The 19,544-nt window shown below is 38.9% G+C and overlaps 1 protein-coding gene across 1 annotated transcript in view; it reads left to right on the forward strand.

Moving 5' to 3' along the window:
* Nucleotides 1–14,065, forward strand: part of LOC109453333 (nuclear pore complex protein Nup153) — a 75,416-nt gene extending 61,351 nt beyond the window's left edge. The window contains exons 18-22 of the mRNA XM_074335192.1: nucleotides 1,943–2,827; nucleotides 5,112–5,468; nucleotides 6,149–6,421; nucleotides 12,424–12,592; nucleotides 12,935–14,065. Of these exons, the coding sequence (XP_074191293.1) occupies nucleotides 1,943–2,827; nucleotides 5,112–5,468; nucleotides 6,149–6,421; nucleotides 12,424–12,592; nucleotides 12,935–13,019 (1,769 nt within the window). The 3' untranslated portion in view covers nucleotides 13,020–14,065. The remainder of the gene's footprint in view (nucleotides 1–1,942; nucleotides 2,828–5,111; nucleotides 5,469–6,148; nucleotides 6,422–12,423; nucleotides 12,593–12,934) is intronic.
* Nucleotides 14,066–19,544: the final 5,479 nt, after the last annotated feature.

Below are 19,544 nucleotides of genomic sequence, written 5' to 3' on the forward strand. Positions count from 1 at the left end.
TGTGTCTTCTGTTACTGAGTCTGAGAGAGTTTTAGGTTTTTAATTTTAACTTTTAACAATCCTTTGGCATCTAGATGGATTTCCTTTCTTTTATGGGACTGAAATTTATACCCCTAGAACTTTATTATAAGTAATCTAGACTTGGGCTTTCATTTCCCAGAGTATGTCCCAGAATAATAATTTTCTTATTATTTTATTATATAAACATATAGGAAGAACCTCTCAAAGTAATTCATTCTAAAGTATCTGGAGGCCAGAATATTCACGTGTTCTTATTCCTGTATGAATTACTTCATATTTCATATGAGACACACTCCACAGTCAAAATTTTGAAAGTCTTTCGGAAGATCACTGCTTTTTGGTCCATTGTAATTCTTTCTGTAGCTGTTACCTCATGGTCCCGTTCCCATATTCTGTACCTGTAGCACAGTAATTGCCATACCTTTAAATGTGTCCCTTTGTGGCAGAGGTGTCTTTGGCACCTGTATTTGTACCTTTCTGTGTAATATCACCTGAGGTATTTTAGAGTCCAGGTGGATTGTCATTAGTTCCTGAAAATCTGATGCAGGTTTTCAATTAATTTTCTTAGGGTAAGAAAGTAGGGTGTGTAATCATTAAAGAGGGATTTCTGAAGATGAGGGCTTGGAAAGCTTGTCTGTCATTTGTCTTTATTTATACACAGGTTAGCAGAGCTCAGGATGAATATCGTGGACCCTTTAATAATTTCTGTTTTGAGGCACTCAGTCAAGTGCTTTATTTCTATTCAATGAGCTATAGAAAAGCATGAAACCAAGACTTTTGTCTTATCAGTATAGTGTTCTTTATCTTTTTAAGCATTCCTTCCACTCCTGTACTTCTTTGGTTCTTTGACACTAAAATAGATTTTTTTTAAAATGCTTGGGTAAATAACACATTCACAAGACATAAAAATCAAATTATGAGAAGATTCATAGTGAAAAGTCTACCTCTTGTCCCCATTGGCTCATTTTCCCTCCTTCCTCCCCTATCAAACAACAGCCATAGCTGTGGTGATTTTCTCACAACTGTTTCAAAGTTTCTCTGTGGACATCATAAGCAAATATGCTCTTACTCTGTATATTGTTATTTCCCTCTACCTTGTGAGTGAAGGTTGTGTATATTGTTGCCTTTCTATCCCTTGGTTTTATCATGGATTACCGTGGACACATATTCTTCAGTCTTCACTTATGGCTACCTGGATGGTATATGGCATTTTCCATGTCTCCCAGTTTACCTCCCCCCCCCCCCCCCGCAGTCAGTTGCCCATTGTTGGTTGGCTGCTCACAGCAGCTCATGGCCGTTCTCGCCGGCTACTGGCCGCTTATGGCAGCACACAGTAGCCCACTGGCAGCTCACGCCAACCTCCGGCTACTAATCGGAGCCCAGCTCCAGGGAGAGCCATTGTTCACAGTCTCAGCTGTAGAGAGCGCAGCTCAGTGGCCCATGTGGGAATCGAACCAGCGACCTCATTGTTAGGAGCGCAGTACTCCAACCACCTGAGCCACCGGACCGTCCCAGTTTATCCCGAAAAGAAAAGATTCAGTGGTAGAATTGCTCAGAGGGTATATATGTTTGTAATTTTTTATATATATTGACAAAATGCCTTCTGGCATTTTGTGCTAATTTTACACACCCACCTGTTATGTATAAAGTGTCTGTGATGCCTAGTCTCATCGTCCAACAAGTTTATCACACTTGTGTGACCTCTCCCAGTCTCACAGATGAACAGTGGTATGTTTGTACAATTGTGAGGATTGGTATAGTTCTCATGCTGAGTATTGGGCAATTTAGTTTGTTTCCTACCATTGCTAATATTCCTCAAAGTAGGCCTTTTCAGAGTTATTCCTCTGCCCCTTTGATTTGTAAGGTTTAACATTTTGTTTGAGGGGATAACATTAATTCATTGTCTTTCATATTTTTGAAGGTTTTGGCACAAGTTCCTCATCTTCAAACCCAACAGCCCCATCATTCAAATTTGGTATTTCGTCATCCTCATCTGCGCCCTCGCAGACTTTAACAAGTTTTGGAAATGTTCAATTTGGAAGTCAGGGAGGCTTGAAAATAGACGTGTCATCAGATTCTGGGTCTTTAAACCCCGTGAGTGAAGGCTTTAAGTTTTCTAAACCAACAGGAGATTTTAAATTTGGAGTTTCATCTGATTCTAAACCTGAAGAAGTTAAAAAGGACAGTAAGAATGATAATAATTTTAAGTTTGGACTTTCTTCTGCTTTAAGCCATCCATCTCCTTTAGCTCCATTTCAGTTTGGGGTGTCTAATCTTGGACAGCAAGAAAAGAAGGAGGAAGGACCCAAAGCTTCATCTGTAGGCTTTAGCTTTGGTACGGGAGTTATTAACCCCACCCCTGCTGCTACCTGCTCTGCAGTGACCTCTGAGGACAAGGGCAGCTTCAACTTTGGAACCACAGAAACCAAGGGTGCCTCAGTGGCTCCTTTCCCATGTAAGACGTCAGAAGCAAAAAAGGAAGAAATGCCTACTGCCAAAGGACGGTTCCCTTTTGGCAATGTGGACCCTGCCCCTGTACCATCGGCTTCATTCTTTGTTTTGGGAAGGACAGAAGAGAAACAGCCAGAGCCTGTCACTTCTACTTCTGTAGTGTTTGGGAAGAAGGCTGACAATGAAGAACCAAAGAGTCAACCAGTGTTTTCCTTTGGGAATTCAGAGCAAACCAAAGATGAGAGTTCTTCAAAGTCGACCTTTAGTTTCAATGCGGCAAAACCATCTGAAAAGGAATCTGAACAACCAACACAGGCCATTTTCGCTTTTGGAGCTCAAACCACTACTACAGCTGGTAAGTATTAAACATTTTTTTTACAAGGCATCTTTGCTATCTTGACAAATGCAGCAAATCTAGGATTGGTTTACACTGAACATAATTGCGAGAGACCAGTAACAGAACTTTCTAGGAGGAGCCTGGGATTATCTGGAATTATTGTCAGTTTTAACTGCTCCAAATCCCCATGATTTTGAGGAAGTTATCTCCAGATCTCATTTTGAGAAATACAGCGCTAATGGACAGTCCATAATATTGGGCATTTGTCTGTGTCCTAGTCCCTTTTGTTCAGGGTTTTATTATTAGAATTGGCATATATCATTCGGGAAAATAGGAGTCTTCATGAAATATTTGCTAACTAATGAATCTTTATGTACAGGTCTTCATTCACAAATAGAGATAAACAGTAGTCATCAGACATTTAAGGAACTTAGACAACAAATATAATTAATCCCTGAGAACTAGAGGTGGTTTTGAAAACTGAAATCCAGAAGAAAAAATGAAATAGCACATTTCAAAGTTAAAAACCTGGTTGCTGAAACAAAAGCAGTCTGTGGACCAAGTAGCAGAAAAACCATAGCTGATGATCAGATTAGTGAACAGGAAGTTTGCAGAACACACTGCAAAAGTACAGAGAGGTTGATCTAAGCTAGATCCACAAGTTCCATTGGGCTAAGAGTGTTTAGAAGATGAGAGCACTATGGAGGAAATGTCACAGAAGTGACAGCAGAAAATTTTCTAGAGGTACAGAAAGACATTGGTCTTAAACATAGAAGTAGTGCAGTCATTGCTAAAGATTACTGAAATTTTAGGGCACCAAAGCCAAAATCGGAACGCTTTCAGAGAGAGAAGAGCTGTTGGCCACACATGAACAGTGATTAGATTACATCCCGACTTTTAGTTTGCAACATCAAATGCTCAAAACAGTAGAGCAGTGTCCTCAAAATGAAAATGGCTTTGAAGCTAGAATTCTATCACTAGCCAAATTTCATCCATCATAAGGGCAAAATACAGATGTTTTCAGACAGGCGAAGAATCAAAAGTTGAACACCCATGATCACTGGTAAATAACAATGTATAAACACAAAGAAATGAATACACCTGAAGAAAGAATAGTATGAATTCAGCAAATAGGTATGAGTAGTTTTTAATCTATTGAACTTTACTTGAAAGAAAATGAAAACTGTATAATTTGGAAAGGAATAAAAGTGAGGTAGTAACTTGATAAATTTAACCACGGTCTCTCTATGCTGTTTCCATTGTAACAGATGCTCTTCACCTCCCATATAGTGACTTGCGAGTGAGCCAGCGTGCTCCGTTTTCTGTCAGTCATGTCATTGTGACCCACACCATAATGTGACCATACTGGAACTCAGACATTATGGAAGAGCTTTTTAAAAAGTCTTCAAGTAGGCGGATGGATACAGGATCATCATATAACAATCAGTAGCTTTCCTGCAAATCGGCAGTAGAGTTAGGCAACAATTCCCATTTGTATTTTCTATCATTTTTCATTGCTATTTTGTAATAACGATAGCGCCTGTTACATGCTAACATAAAAGACATATTTAACACTTGTTCCTGAGTGAGAACATTCTTCTGCCTCCCAGGCCCTCCCCCAATATAATTTCAGTTTTTAGGATTTTTATGAAGCTTGGCAAGCAGAGCTACTTCTAAAATTCATATGGAAGGGAAAATGTACAGGAAATCTTGGGGAAAGGGCAGGCACACAGACCGATTTGCGTTAGTAAGTAGCAAACCATACTATAACGCTACAATAATTAAAATAGTTCAGTAACAATAACTGTAGAGGAAATACATGCACATATATTTAGAAATTTAGTATGTCCTGAAGGTAGAGTTACTAATTAGAGAGCAGAGGATGCAGCTGTCACTGAATGCTGCAGAGAAAATTGGCTCTCATTTGGACCAGTTGAACTCATGAGTCTGCCAGCAGAAATTGCAAAATCAGGTTGACTAAAGTGCAACTATCTCCCACTATGTGAACTTGTTATCCAAACACAGTATCCAGTTAGGTTTGCACTTAAGGCATATGTTTATTTTTATTAATCTGAAAGCTGAAGGTTTTCCTTTGTAGAACAGAGAATCCTTAAACAATAAATGAAGAGATGGATGTGTGTGATTACACCCACATTGAATAGAACAGATGACCATTTGATGAATCTGTATGAAAAACAATTCTGTTTTCTAATGAATTCTTCAATTGTAGGGTAAGAAAAAATGCTTTCTCTGATTACTTCTTCTTAAAGATTTTTGTTGTTTCTTAATTTCTGTCATCCAGATCAAGGTTCTGCAAAGCCCGTTTTTAGTTTCTTGAACAACAGTTCCACTAATTCAGGTCCACCAGCCACTTCAGCTACTGGCAGCCTATTTGGCAGTTCCACGTCCTCCTCCAGGGCAGCTGTCGCTCCCACTGTGTACGGACAGGCCAGCACTGTGAGCAGCTCGGCCTTTGGTAACTCTGCCGGATCCAGTACGTCTCAGTCTTTGCTGTTCTCTGAAGAGAGCAAACCAGCAACCACATCCAGCACGGGTACTACTACTGTTACCCCATTTGTCTTTGGTCCTGGAGCCAGTAGTAATAATACACCAACGTCTGGTTTCAACTTTGGAGCTACAACCACATCTAGCGCAGCAGGTACTTTTACAAAAGAAAAAACAAACTCATGCATGTTGTGTTTGGATTGCCTTTAATTATATCAACTCTAGGAAATAATGCAGCAAGTTATCACAAAGCAGCATGGATGCCCTTAAGTCATCCATACCCACGATGTTGGAGTTATTTGCCATGTGGTACAATGTACATTTTTGTTCAAGTTTAATATAATTAACTGTTGGAAGCAGTTTTTCTAACCTCAGCAAAAATGTTACCTTTCATTTTTCCAAGAGTTCTTTCTGAGATGTAAGTCTAAGGAACAAGACACTGGGGTTTATTTTATTAGACATTTGATCTCATTATGCAGTATAGTCATGATTACAGCATTAGCTGATTCCTGCTACGTGTTAAATTTCTGTAAGAGGTCAGCTATTTTCTTAGATATATTGCCTTCACTGAAAAATTTTGACTGCGAAAGTCAGGAGTCTTGTTAATAGAAAGTTTTTTTTTTTCTATGGATTCTATGTAGTTTTACTTAACAGTGGTAGAGACAGTTGTAGTCCTACAATTCTTAGAATCATCATTCAAAGCTTGGGGCATTTGTTCCACAAGGTAAGTGTCTGAAAAGAAGCTTATAATTTGCTTTTGAATTTATGGAGATTTCTTGAGGATTATCTCCCTTTAGCTGTCATGGTGATTTAAGTGTTTCTTTTGTTCTCTAGGATCCTCCTTTGTATTTGGCACTGGACCTTCAGCACCATCTGCTAGTCCATCATTTGGTGTGAACCAGACTCCAACATTTGGACAAAGTCAAGGTGCCAGCCAGCCAAATCCCCCAGGCTTTGGATCTCTATCATCTTCTGGAGCATTGTTTTCTGCTGGTTCTCAGCCCGCACCACCTACTTTTGGGACAGTGTCTAGCAGTAGCCACCCTCCCGTGTTTGGACAACAGCCTGGTCAGTCTGCATTTGGCTCCGGAGCAGCTCCTAATTCCAGTGAGTGTGTAGTAGTGATGTGGTTTGTAGCCATACTCAGGTTCTGTATGTCTTAAATACAATCTTTTTCTTTGAATTTTGAAACCATTCATGTCCTTTTTTTTATTGTCTTGTACTTGGCAGAAAAGAGAGCTATGTGTTTAGTCTTACCTGTAAACCACAATCCCAAGTTTGACACAATTTTAAGCATTTTTAAGGTATTAAAGCATTTCATTAAAATGTAGTTATTTCTTAACTCTGGTTTAGGTCCTGGATTTATTTCATCCCATTTTTCCCACCTGACTTGAGGGGTACTCTAGCCTAGATTTCAACCGTCGTGTTTTCTGTTCCTTTCTGTGCTTGGATTTACCTGTGGAATTTACACCCCAGTTCTAGTTCTCGTGCTGGGACAGTCCAGCCGCGTTTTATCATGACACTTTTCTTCTATTTGATGATACTAGCCTTTTCATCTGACCTGCATATTTAAACAAATGTTTCTGTGTGTGTTTTTTAACATGGTCAGTCACATTGCTATAATGACATATTTCCTCAAAATTTTACTGTTTAAATATTTCTAATTGTGAGTTATAATCTCATATAGAAGAGCATGAAACAAATGAAAAGTACAGTGTTGAAGCAAGTGCTTATTTAACCACCACCCAGGAGCCCCTCCTGTATCCCTTTTTAGTCACATTTCTTTCTTTCCTTATTTTTATGGTAATCACTTTTCTTGGGTGTTACTGAAAATGTAGTGATACATGCATCTTTAGAAAATCAAATTTTGCTTGATTTTTAATCATACAAGGTGTGATAAAAATACAGTGAATATTTAAATTTTAAAAAATGTGTTACAGTAAAAGATGCATTGCCATTAATCCCCTTCAACATACTCTCGCTCGCTTCCAACACACTTATCACATAGTTCTTGCCACTTTCTGAAGCAGTGCTGGAAGTCTTCTTTCCTGAGTTTCTTTAGTTGGACTGTTGTGTCCACCTTGATGGCCTGAATTGATTGAAAACGTTTACCTTTCATGGTCATTTGACTGGGGAAGAGCCAGAAGTCGCATGGTGCCAGATCCGTTGAATAAGGTGGAGGATGCACCATAATGTTTGTATTGGACAAAAATTGCCGTACCAGAAATGATGTGTGACATGGAGCCTTTTTCATTGTGATCACAAAATACGGTGACTGCTGCTGCCTAGTGCCACCCAGTGGAAAGGCAGGGATCTTCAATATGGGAACCAGTACATGGCTCCCTTGTAACAGTATGTGACAAGTATCAACTTGTTCAGTGTAGTCAGTCTGGTGTGAGCTACGGTTGAGAGAAGGTGTGTTTTAAAGTATGCCGTAAATCATACTCCATGACAATGCCGCATGTCACACATTTCTGGTATATGGCAATTTTTGTCAAATAAAAACATTATGGTGTGTCCCCACTCACCTTATTGACCAAATCTGGCACCGTACAACTTCTGGCTCTTCCCCAAAGTCAAAATGACCATGAAAGGTAAATGTTTTATTTGTTTGGTTTGGTTTGTTTTTGTGTGTTTTTTTCATTAAAAAAAATTTTTTTGGGGGTGTTGTGAGATATTGGGGGACAGTGTGTTTCTCTAGGTCCCATCAGTTCCAAGTTGTCGTCCTTCAATCTAGTTGTGAAGGGCGCAGCCCAGCTCCAAGTCCAGTCGCTGTTTTCAGTCTTTAGTTGCAGGGGGCACCGCCCTCCATCCCATGTGGGAATTGAACCAGCAACCTTGTTGTTGAAGAGCTTATGCTCTAACCAACTGAGCCATCTGGCCTCCTCTCTGGCAGCTCAGCTGCAGCTCATTGTCTTCAATCTAATTGTGGAGGACACAGCTTACTGGCCCATGTGGGAATCAAGCTGGCAACCCTGTTGCTCAGAGCTTGCGCTCTAACTAACTGAGCCATCCGGCGCCCCGAAAGGTAAACGTTTTGAACATCGAGGACATCAAGGCACTCACAGCAGTGCAACTAAACACACTCACTTAAGAGGACTTCCAGAACTGTTTCATAAAGTGGCAAGAATGATGGGTAAATGTGTTCGAAGCGACGGGGAGTATTTTGAGGGGGATTTAGGGTAATGTGTCTTTTACTGTAATACATTTTTTTTGGTTTGTTTTAACATTCACCATAGATTGATTACCAGGTATAAGTGGAGTCTTTATTCAGTCTTTTGATTCTTGCTTCTTTGACTACCTTTATTTGTAAGGTTCATCCAGGTTATTACATACAGTTTGTTCATTTTCATTGCTGTAAATTGATTTATGAATATACCAGTTTTTTTAATACTGTTGATGAATGTTTGAGTTGTTTTCAGCTATTAGGAAATGCAAGGCAAATAGTATATTTTTCTACAGTATATATACCTAGGAGAGGAATTGCTGAATTGAAAATTATGCACACGTATTTCATATTTGAGAAGAGAACACAACTTTTCCTGATTATTGTTCATATCTTACCAGAATTGTATATGAATGAGGTCTCTCATATTTGGCTTCTGCGTGATTTCATTTTTTGTGAACCTTTGTAAGTTTTTCAAGTCATTTTTCTTCTCAGTTGTTTTCCTTTTGCTTATTGATTTTTAGGAGTTCTTTATGTATTCTGGGTATGTGTACCATGTCAATCCATGTAGGAAAATGTGTCCAATTTTGTGACACATTAACCATTTTAAATAGGAATTTATCAATATTTTTTTTTCTCCCAATATGAATTGGAGAGTTTTGCTGTCTTTCACATAGGTGACATTTTTCTCATTTCTCCTAACATATTGACACTGTCCAGTTAGATCATTATAGTGAATATGCAAATGCTGTGTGGTATACTGTGATTTTCTTTCCTACACAAAATATTGTTTTCTGTGGCATTGATTCCCTCTCTTTGTTAACAGTTTATTTGTATTTATCCTTAATAATGACTTCTTCCATTTGCATAGATCTCAATATTTTCTAATACATCGGTGGTTTATTTTTCAGTATCTGAAGTTTCTCACAGAATCTTCTAAACTGCTCCTCCCACCAGGCTTTGTTCAGAGACCTGTTGTTTAACTGGGATCTTGGGGTCTCTTTTTACCATTTATCTTGGAGATTATTTTTTAGCTTCCTCTTAAAGAAATCTCTCTTTCCTGGATGTCATTTCTTCTTTCCTCTTACTTCCTTGGTTTGATAGAGCCACTCTTCCCATGATTTCTTAAGGACTTAGGGAAGAAAATTTTGAGACCTTTCATTTCTGGAAGGATTTTTTTTTTTTTTTTTTAAGTTTATTGGGTTGACAGTGTTTAGTAAAGTTACATAGGTTTCAAGTGTACAATTCTGTAATACATCATCTATGTATCACAATGTGTGTTCACCACCCAAAGTCAGTCCTTCATCACAGGATCTTTATTTTGCCCCCATGTTTGGTTGAATATAGATTTGGATTGGAAATTAGTTTCAAGATTTTGAAGGCATTTCTTCATTGTGGACTTAATGGCACCCAGAGTTGCTCTAGAAACCTTTCTCGATCTTTGTTTTTGGATCTATTTCTTCCTTCTGGAATCTCATTAGAATCTCTTCTTTTTGACACTTTCCTGACTTACTAGAAGGATGTTCCTTGGTCTGGATCCACTTTTATCCATTGATTGTGTAAGGAATTTAGTGTGTCCCTTTTTGTGAACTTCTATTTGGGGGAATATTCTTGAATAATTCTTTTGAATATTTTGTCCCTTATTTTTTTAAAACTTCTCTTCCCTTTTTTTCCACTTTTTATCTTTGTTGTACTTCCTGGGAAGATTTCTTAAATTTATCTTTCACTACCTGTTGGGATTTTATTTCCACTAGTATTACTTTTTAATTTGCAAGCGTTCCTTTTGTTCTGTGGTTGTTTCCTTTTTATATCCTCTGTCTTCCTTTCGGAAGGGTTATATAATAATAATCTCTTGAAGTCATTATTGATGAGGGTGTTTTGTTTCCTTAAAGCTTTTGCTTAGTCAGTTTTCTTCAAATTGTTTATCTCTTATTTTAGTGTTAGTGTTTCTTATGAAATACTTTGCTCAGATGAATGGTGCTTCTTATCTGTCTACTCATAATTATTCGAGTTTTTTAAAATTGTAGTAAGAATATTTAACACTAGCTCTACCCTTTCAACAAATTAAATGTATAGCATTTTTTAACTTAGGGATAACGTACAGTAGATCTCTAGAACTTACCTTGCATAACTGAAAGTTTATACCCATTGAATATCAATTCCCCGTCCCTCACCGCCCCCACTTCCAGCTGCCACTATTCTTCTCTCTGTTTCTATGAGTTTGGCTATCTTAGGTACCTTATATAGTAAAATTGTGAAGTAACTTAATCTTCCTGTAACTGGCTTATTTTACTTAGCATAATGTCCTCCAGATTCATCCATGTTTTTGCATATTGCAAGATTTCCTTTTTCAAATGTTGAATATTATTTCATTTTGTGTGTGTGTTTGTGTGTGTGTGTATCGTTTTCATTATCTGTTCACCTGCCAATAGACATTTAGTTTGTTTTTACATCTTGGCTATTTTGGTATTACGAATAATGCTGCAGTTAACATGAAAGTCCAAATATCTCTTTGATTCTGACTTCAAATCTTTTGAATATATAACCAGAATGTGATTGCTGAATTATGTGGCAGTTCTTATTTTTCACTTTTTGAGGAGCGTCCATACTGTTTTCCATAATTCTATATCAGTTTACATTCCCACCAACAGTGTCCCAGGGTTCCCTTTCTCCATCCTCGCCAACACTTGTTATTTCTTATCTTTTTGATAATAGTCATTCTAACAGGTGTAAGAGTTGATATTTGGTGGTTTTTATTTGCATTTCCCAGATGATTAGTGATGTTGATCATCATTTCTTATACCCGTTGGCCATTTGTATGTCATCTTTGAAGAGAAGTCTATTCAAGTTCTTTGCTTATTTTTAAATTTGGTTATTTGGGTTTTTTTGACTGTTGAGTTATAGCAGTTCCTTATTTATTTTGGATATCAACCTCTTATCAGATACTTGGTTTGCAAATAATTTCTCTCATTTCATGAGTGTTGGACACCTAAATACCACTGTATAATTTGTGGTACATGGATATGACATGTATGAGATCTTTAATTTCATTGCAGATTTATCTGACTGTCCTGTTTACTTGGGATGACCTGGACTTTAGTATCTTTAGGTCTTTTCAGATTCCTAAGAGAAAATTCTTCCTAAGTTCTTTCCTGGAGGGTGTTTTTTTCCTAATTACAAGTTTTGTGGGAGCTGAGTCAGAGAGGACGGCTGCAGTTCTTAATATTCATTATATCAGCCTGTTCTTTCTTAATCCTTCTATTTTCAATATAATGTCCTTGTCTTTAACTGTTCTTGATGGCACCCCAATCCAGAGACCTCTCCAGAGAATAAAACTGTTTTTCTGCTGGGTACCCCTGGAGGAGAATGACTGTCTTGTTTGGTGTTGAGGAGGGATTGAGCTGGACATCCGCTTCTTAAGCAGATATTCTACCATCCTTCTTTTTTTTAAGTCACACCTTCATTTTCACTGTCAGAGATATCTGCAACCTAAACCTTTTCGGTATGTTCAGTGTACATGGAGCTGCTTCTGTCCTTTCCCTGCTGCTAGTTCAGTAGTCAGTAGTCAGTCAGCCTTCCAGCCTCTACATTTTGTTGCTGTTGTCTCCTCTCCCCGTCTTTGTAAAAATCCCTGTACTGGTATTTTAATGTATTTTTTGAAGAAGATGAAGCTAAATGTGTTTGTTGATTCCACTGTCTAACCACAAGTCCACTGTGCCCTTTTTCCTTTGGTCATGGGTAAGTTGGGTCATTTCTTGGAGGGTGTCAAGTATGTTCTGTGTGTCAAAAGAGAAAATACTTACTTGTAATTTTCTTTAAATTAAGTGACCATAAGAGAGCTTAACTCTTGACTATGTTTTGTATGTAAAGGGTCAGAGTCATTTCTGGAAAAGCTATCGTTTTTTTTCGCCTTAATGAAGTTTTTCTGCTTCAACTATTATAGGTTCAGTTTTCCAGTTTGGCAGCAGCACTACAAATTTTAACTTCACCAACAACAATCCATCAGGAGTATTCACATTTGGTGCAAATCCTAGCACACCTGCAGCCTCGGCCCAGCCTTCCAGTTCAGGGGGCTTTCCATTCAATCAGCCATCAGCAGCATTTACAGTGGGGTAAGCACTCTTCTTGTTAAAATGGAGAGTTTAACAGGGTAAGGGGGCTTGAAGGTGCATGAATGTGTGTATGTGTTTTGTTTTAAGATCACCAAGGTATGGTATAGTTCAGGTAAAATCAAGTATATTCTCCAATATCAGTTACCATGTTACAATTTTAGAGGATCTTAGCCTGAGAAAAATAGCAGAGGGTGTGTTGTGTGTGTGTGTGTGACAATAGAAAATGCGTTTAACAGTGTCCCTCTGCCCCCACCCCATCACTGGTCACATTTAGCATTATATTGTGATTCTAAAATTTTGTCTTATCATCATGTCACATTTTGAAGTTTTTATTTTTCACAGGTCAAATGGGAAAAATATGTTCTCTTCTCCTGGAACTTCAGTTCCTGGTCGCAAGATAAAGACTGCTGTTAGACGCAGGAAATAAAGATCACAATGGTGTTATACACAACAGTTTTAATAGTTGGTGTCCTGCTTTCAGATACTGGATTGTACTACATCCTGGGGTTATCTGAAGTCTAAGAACTTCTTTGATTTTGGAATTTTACTCCTTTTTCTTTCTTTGCGGAAGCCCCACCCTCACCTCCCGCCAGCCTCCTTTTAAAAAACAATAGCTAGACTGATGACTGATTCTTCAGCAAAAATATTTTATGATCCAGCAAATTATTTACTGATTTGGCTTAGGCTGGCTGATTCTAGGAATAGAGCCTGCTCAGCGAATGGCTTTGTATAGAACCTCTTCGTCTGCACCACTATGTGCGTTGGTATGCGTTTATGGAACGCATTGGAATTGTAATTATAGCTGAGGAATTCTGTATAGATTAGAGGATACTGAAATGAATGATTTCCATGCCAAGCTTGTGCTGGTGTATGTGTGAAGTGAGTGAGTTGGGTGTATTGTGCAGTAAAATTTTCTGATAGAGGAAGCCTGATTAAAGAATGATCCATGCTAAGGACTTGTTAGATCTAGTTCCTTCTCCATTTAATAATTCTATGCTATTTCTATATTTTCATTCTTCTGACTATCACCTGTCTTGCCTTTTTCATTATTTTATTACGAAACGTGTGTAAATACAATTTTGTTTCTGTACCTTTTTGGCATAACATATAAATCTGTGAACTTGAAATTTTAATTTTGTGTTAGATTTTTTTTTTGTTTGTTTAGTCTTGTCTCAGATTTTATGTAAATCCCATTATTCAAAGTTACCTAAATCCATTTGGAAATCTTTAAAAAAAAATTGGAGATTCTTAAAGTGAATTTATTGGCTTTTCTGATCCAGTTTTGTTTGGACCAAAAACCAGTATTGTACAAAGTATTAAGCATATATTTTTATATTTACTGAAATGGACTGTGGTGACTTTGGATAATAAGGAAAAGTTTAATATTAAGCCATGTTTATTACAGTATAATTAACATGTTAAACCATGGGATAAATGCCATCAATAAAAAATTATGAAATACTTTTGGTTCTAGTTAACTGTGGAAAGGAATCTTTTTATAAAGGTTAATAATGGTCAGTTAGAAGAGAAATTCCAAAGAATGCTTTTAAGTGATTTGGATGGCTCCTAAGAGAAGGGGAAAGTGGCTGAATATACAACATACAGAAGGTACCCTGCTTTTGTCTGGTGCTAGGAATCATGCCTACTTCGCGTATAAATTGACAGACCTTTTTAAAAGTTGAGACTAAATACACACAACCATTTTGGTTTGTACTTGTATCTTCCTTGATAGGAGACTAGACACTGGTTGTTGATCAAGTTCTTGGAGACACGTGCCCAGAGTAGCTCACAAAAACATCAGTGTTCCTTTGTGTAATTTCTTTTAGATTATTCTACCAAGTTTTTGATAAACTAGATTTACTTTGGTCCGTAAAAGAGCTCTTGTGGGATCAGAGGTGGTAGTTTTATTCCTCAGTTTGAAGGCGTAATAATGTTGTGCTGACTTTTCTTTCACTAAACTTCTTCTGGTTGGAGTTTAAATTCAGAACTTTTATGTGTTTAGGAGCTGTTTTGTGTGTTTACAATGAAAAGATATTTTTCTTATTAAAAATATTTTGGGCCATTATAAAATGATGGTTTTCGGGTAAAAATTTTGTATTCGTAAGACTTTATTAATAAGACACATAGCACATGGATCTGTTGAGGGGCAAACCGTGATGGTGAATGTTAGAAGTAAACTGGAAATTTGTGGTTTTATTTGTTTTTTAAGATTTTTATTAAAAGTATAGTTAAAATGCAACATTACATTTGTTTCAGGTGTACACCATAGTTATTCAACATTTATATACTTAAAGATGTGATTAACATGATAAGTCCAGCAACATCTGATACCATTCCACGTTATCACAGTATTACTAACTGTATTCCCCATGCTGTACATTACATCCCCATAATTTCTTTGTTTTATACCAGGAGTTTAAACCTCTTATTCCCCTTAACCTCCCCCCCCCCTTTTTAGTTTTTCAATTACAGTTGACATTCAGTATTATTTTGTGTTTATTTCAGGTGTACAGCATAGTGATTAGACATTTATATAATTTAAGAAGTGATCCCTCTGATGACTGTAGTACCCACCTGGCACTATGCATAGTTGCTACCATGTTATTGACTATATTCCCTGTGCTTTACATCCCCATGACTATTTTGTAACTATCAGTTTGTAGTTCTTACTCCCTTTACCTTTTACACCCTGTCCCCAACCCCCTCCCATCTATCACCCCAACAAATCTAGTACCCACTTGATACCATACATAGTTATTACAACATTATTGACTATATTCCTTATGCCATACCCTACATCCACATGATTACTGTGTAACAACCAATTTGTACTTCTTAATCTCTTCCCATTTTTTACCCATCCCGAACCCCCCTCCCATCTGGCAAGCATCAAAATGTTCTCTGTATCTTTTAGTCTGTTTCTGTTTTGTTTGTTTATTTCCTTAGATTCACATACAAGCAAAATCTCACTGTCTTTCTCTGTCTAACATACTCCACTAGTACAGTTCCCTCCTGGTCCATCCATGCCACCGTAGATGGCAAGAACCCAATCCCTTCCCCGGCCAAGCAATATTCTATTGTATATACATACCACCTCTTTATCCATTCTTCCATCAACGCTAGGCTGCTTCCACATTTTGGCCATTGTAAATAATGCTGCAACAAACATAAGGATGCACACGTCCCCTTGAAGTAGTGTTTCGGTTTCTTCAGATAAATACCCCAAAGTGGGATTACTGAGTTCCTCTTTGTCTCTTGTTTATTATACCCTTTGTTTTAAAGTCTGTTTTGTCTGGTATAAGTATTGCTACCCTAGCTTTTTTTTTTTTTTTTTCCCCCATTTTCATGAAATACGTTTTTCCATCCCCTCACTTTCAATTGGTGTGTCTTCCAATCTGAAGTGATTCTCTTGTAGGCAGTAAGGCTCTTGTTTTCTTATCTATTCAGACCTCCTATGTCTTGATTGGAGCATTTAATCAACTTACATTGAAAGCAATTATGGATAAATATGTAGCTAATGCCATTTTATTCATAATTTTGCTGGGCAGAGCAGTCTTGGTTGTAGGTTGAATATTTTGTGCCAGTTCCTCCTGGCCTGCAAAGTTTCTGTTGAGAAATCAGCTGATAGACTTAGGAGAGCTCCCTTGTAGGTGACTAATTGCTTTTCTATTGCTGCTTTTAGAATTCTCTTGTTTTTCTTTAACCTTTGCCATTTTAATTATAATGTATCTTGGTGTGGGCCTGTTTGCGTTCATCTTGTTTGAGACTCTCTGTGCTTCCTGGATTTGTATGGCTATTTCCTTCACCAGGTTAGGAAACTTTTCAGTCATTATTTCTTCAAATAGGTTCTCAATCCCTTGCTTTCTCTCTTCTCCTTCTGGTACCCCTGTGATGCAAATGTTGTTACACTTGATGTTGTCCCAGAGGTGTGTTAAGCTGTCCTCATTTTTTTTTTGGAGTCTGTTTTCTTTTTGCTGTTCTGATTAGGTGTTTTCTGTTACATTGGCTTCCAAATCATTTATTCGATCTTTTGCTTGATCTAGTCTGCTGGTGATTTCTTCTAGTGGATTATTCATTTCAGTTATTCTTCACTTCTGACTGATTCTTTTTTATGGTTTCTATGTCTTTTTTTATGCTTGCTATTTCTTTGTTGAAGTTCTAAGTACCCTGAGCATCCTTATAACCATTGTTTTGAACTCTGTATCTGGTAGGTTGCCTGCTTCCATTTTGTTTAGTTCCTTTTCTGGAGTTTTCTCCTGTGTTTTCATTTGGGATGTAGTTCTTTGTTTCCTCATTTTGCTGCCTCTCTGTTTCGTTGTATTAGGTAAATCTGCTACACCCCCTAAGCTTGGCAGGTGGCCTATGTAATAGGTGTCCTGTGCTGTCTAGTGGCGCAGTCTCCCTGGTCACCTGTACCAGGTGCTCCAGGAGTGTCCCTTGTGTGGATTGTATTTTCCCTTCTGTTATAGTTGAGCCTTGGTTGTTGTTGGCACTTCAGTGGGTGGAATTGACCCTCTGATTGATTTGCTATGGGATTTTGCCACGTCCACAGCTTACAGCCTGCTGTGCGGGGCCTTACCCCACCGAGCGGGATTTGCCCCAGCGGGCTCTGGTGCTTGTTGAGACTCCCCTTTGGGTGTGCCACTTGTGGGGCTAATTAGATGGTACTCTGCTGTGGTCTGAAGCCAACATTCAAGTATGTTGGTTCTGGGGCCTCTTGCCAGGGGTTCCAGTGCAGGCCCAGGTCACCCGCTGCCTGTGACCGGCCAGGGACTACCTGTTAAGAGCTACAAGACAATCCACCATTGTTCTCTGGCTGTGCTAACCCTGGAGGCACGTAGGAGAAGCCATGCTACAAGGACACCTGCCAAGGCCTGGGGGAGCTCTGCAAAATGCCAGGACACTACCAGGCTTGTTGCCACGTGCCAGCACCCTCAAGGTTCAACCACTGATAAAGCCTCGTGCAATATGCAAGTTGGGTAAGGCAGGGCCGCAGGGAGTCACTAGAGTAGGAAGTATTGTGGTCACCAGGTTAATGTAAATTCTGGTTTGGTGCCAGTGCTGAGCTATTCATTCACCTAAAGTCCCAGAGCACACAGGCCAGTCGCCACCCATTTGGGACCCTGGGACTCTTATAGTTTTCCAAGAAAGAGTGCCATTTGGGTGGGGCTAGCTGCTCTTAGAAAAAGTGCCTCCTGCATTGGGGGAGTTGGGTTGGGCAGGGTCTCAGTGAGTCAGCAGAGTGGAGCAGCAAAGCTCACCAGACCAATCAGAGTCAGATGCGGCTGTAAACATAGGGGGAGGGCTCAACATAGGACAGATGGCGCCAGCCTACAGGCTGCACAGGAGCAGGACCCCTTGCAAGGATAACACCGACAGTCCTCCAACCCTCCTCCCATAGCCACACAACTCAGTCTGTCCCCCTTATGACTCTGACACACCCTGACTTACTGTCCCTCCACTGGAGCCCATAGTAAGTGCCTGGGAGTGAGAGAGTCTGTGCAGGCCCTTTTAAGAGGATGCTTGGGTTTCCTGCCATCTTCTGTACCACTGTTTTTCACAACCAGGTTATGGGGCTCCTCTTCGCCATCACTAGTACTCCAGGCTGGAGAGCCTGGTGTGTGGGGATGGGGTCCCTCAGTCCTCGGGGGGAAACTCCATGGCTAAGATATCCCTTGGTTATCAACCGCCACATGGAGGTTTGGGGTTATGCAGTTCCTCATCTCTGCCCCTCCTACCAGTCTCGACATGGCTTCTTTATATTCTAAAGTTATAAAACTTCTGTTCAGCCAGATGGTTCTCTCCAGGTTGAGTGTTCTATAATTTAGTTGTAATTTTGTTTACCGAAGGAAACAGTCTCAGTGTTTATCTACTCCACCATCTTGGATTTCCTGTGGAAAATGTTTTAATGCTGTGAAGTCAATGCCTACCTAAATGCAGGTTTGTTCATTCTGAGCTATTCTCTAGGCCCATATGGGTGGAAATAGCAGGCCTTTATACTCTGGGAAAGATTCTTCATAAGAAATATGCTAGAAATGTTTTAACTATTTAGTACTTTTTTTTTCCCCCCTAACGAGTGACTTCCTTCTTTAAGGTGGCTATTCCGAAAAATGAAATCTTCTGGCCCCAAAAACTGAAGTCAATAGGGTTGTATTCAGGAGGTCGGACTTGTTTTTTCCATCTCAATGGCTGTAATTCTCAGGCTGCACATGGCAATGCTAGAATACACGTACAGTAGCAGCTCTAACATCCAACCTGTCCCTACTGAAACCTGTCAGAGGTATCTTCTTATTGGACTGGCAGAGGCTACAGACCCACTTCTGATCTCCCTGTAGCTGTGATAGCAGGCTTGGGCAGACCAGGGTTATATGCTCTATACGCAAGTGAAAATTGAGGGCTCTTCGTGGAAGAAGGGGAAACATGAGGGGAAAACAGTCAAAGCCTACTTCTCATAATGGACTGATGAGGAATTGTTTTTAACTGAAAAGCTCTGAAGGGAAGAAAGCCATATGCAGAACTATTGAATAATAGGTATGTTTATATAATTTGGTCCAATAGACAAGAGGGTCAGTAGTCATCACTGAATGTACAGCAATATAACTTAGTGAGATATGTCAAATGTATATTCTAGGACTTCATTTGAGATTCATTCACTGGGCCTGGATAGGGTTCAGAAAATCTGCACCTGTAAATAAGCATCTGGAGAACTTGCCACTAAGTGCTAGGTTGTTTTGAGTAATTTATGATTCCAGGCATTAAGAAAGATAAAGTACAATTCTGGCCATGGAGAAATTTGTTTTTAAGCTAGCTGCTTACTAATACTTCTGTATTTCCCTGAAAATAAGACCTAACCAGAAAAGAAGCCCTTGCATGATTTTTCAGGATGCTCATAATAAAAAATAAGCCCTAATGCATCTTTTGGAGCAAAAATTAATATTCCCCCGATCTTAGT

The sequence above is a fragment of the Rhinolophus sinicus genome, linkage group LG06 (assembly GCF_036562045.2).
Source record: "Rhinolophus sinicus isolate RSC01 linkage group LG06, ASM3656204v1, whole genome shotgun sequence".
Lineage (NCBI taxonomy): Eukaryota > Metazoa > Chordata > Mammalia > Chiroptera > Rhinolophidae > Rhinolophus > Rhinolophus sinicus.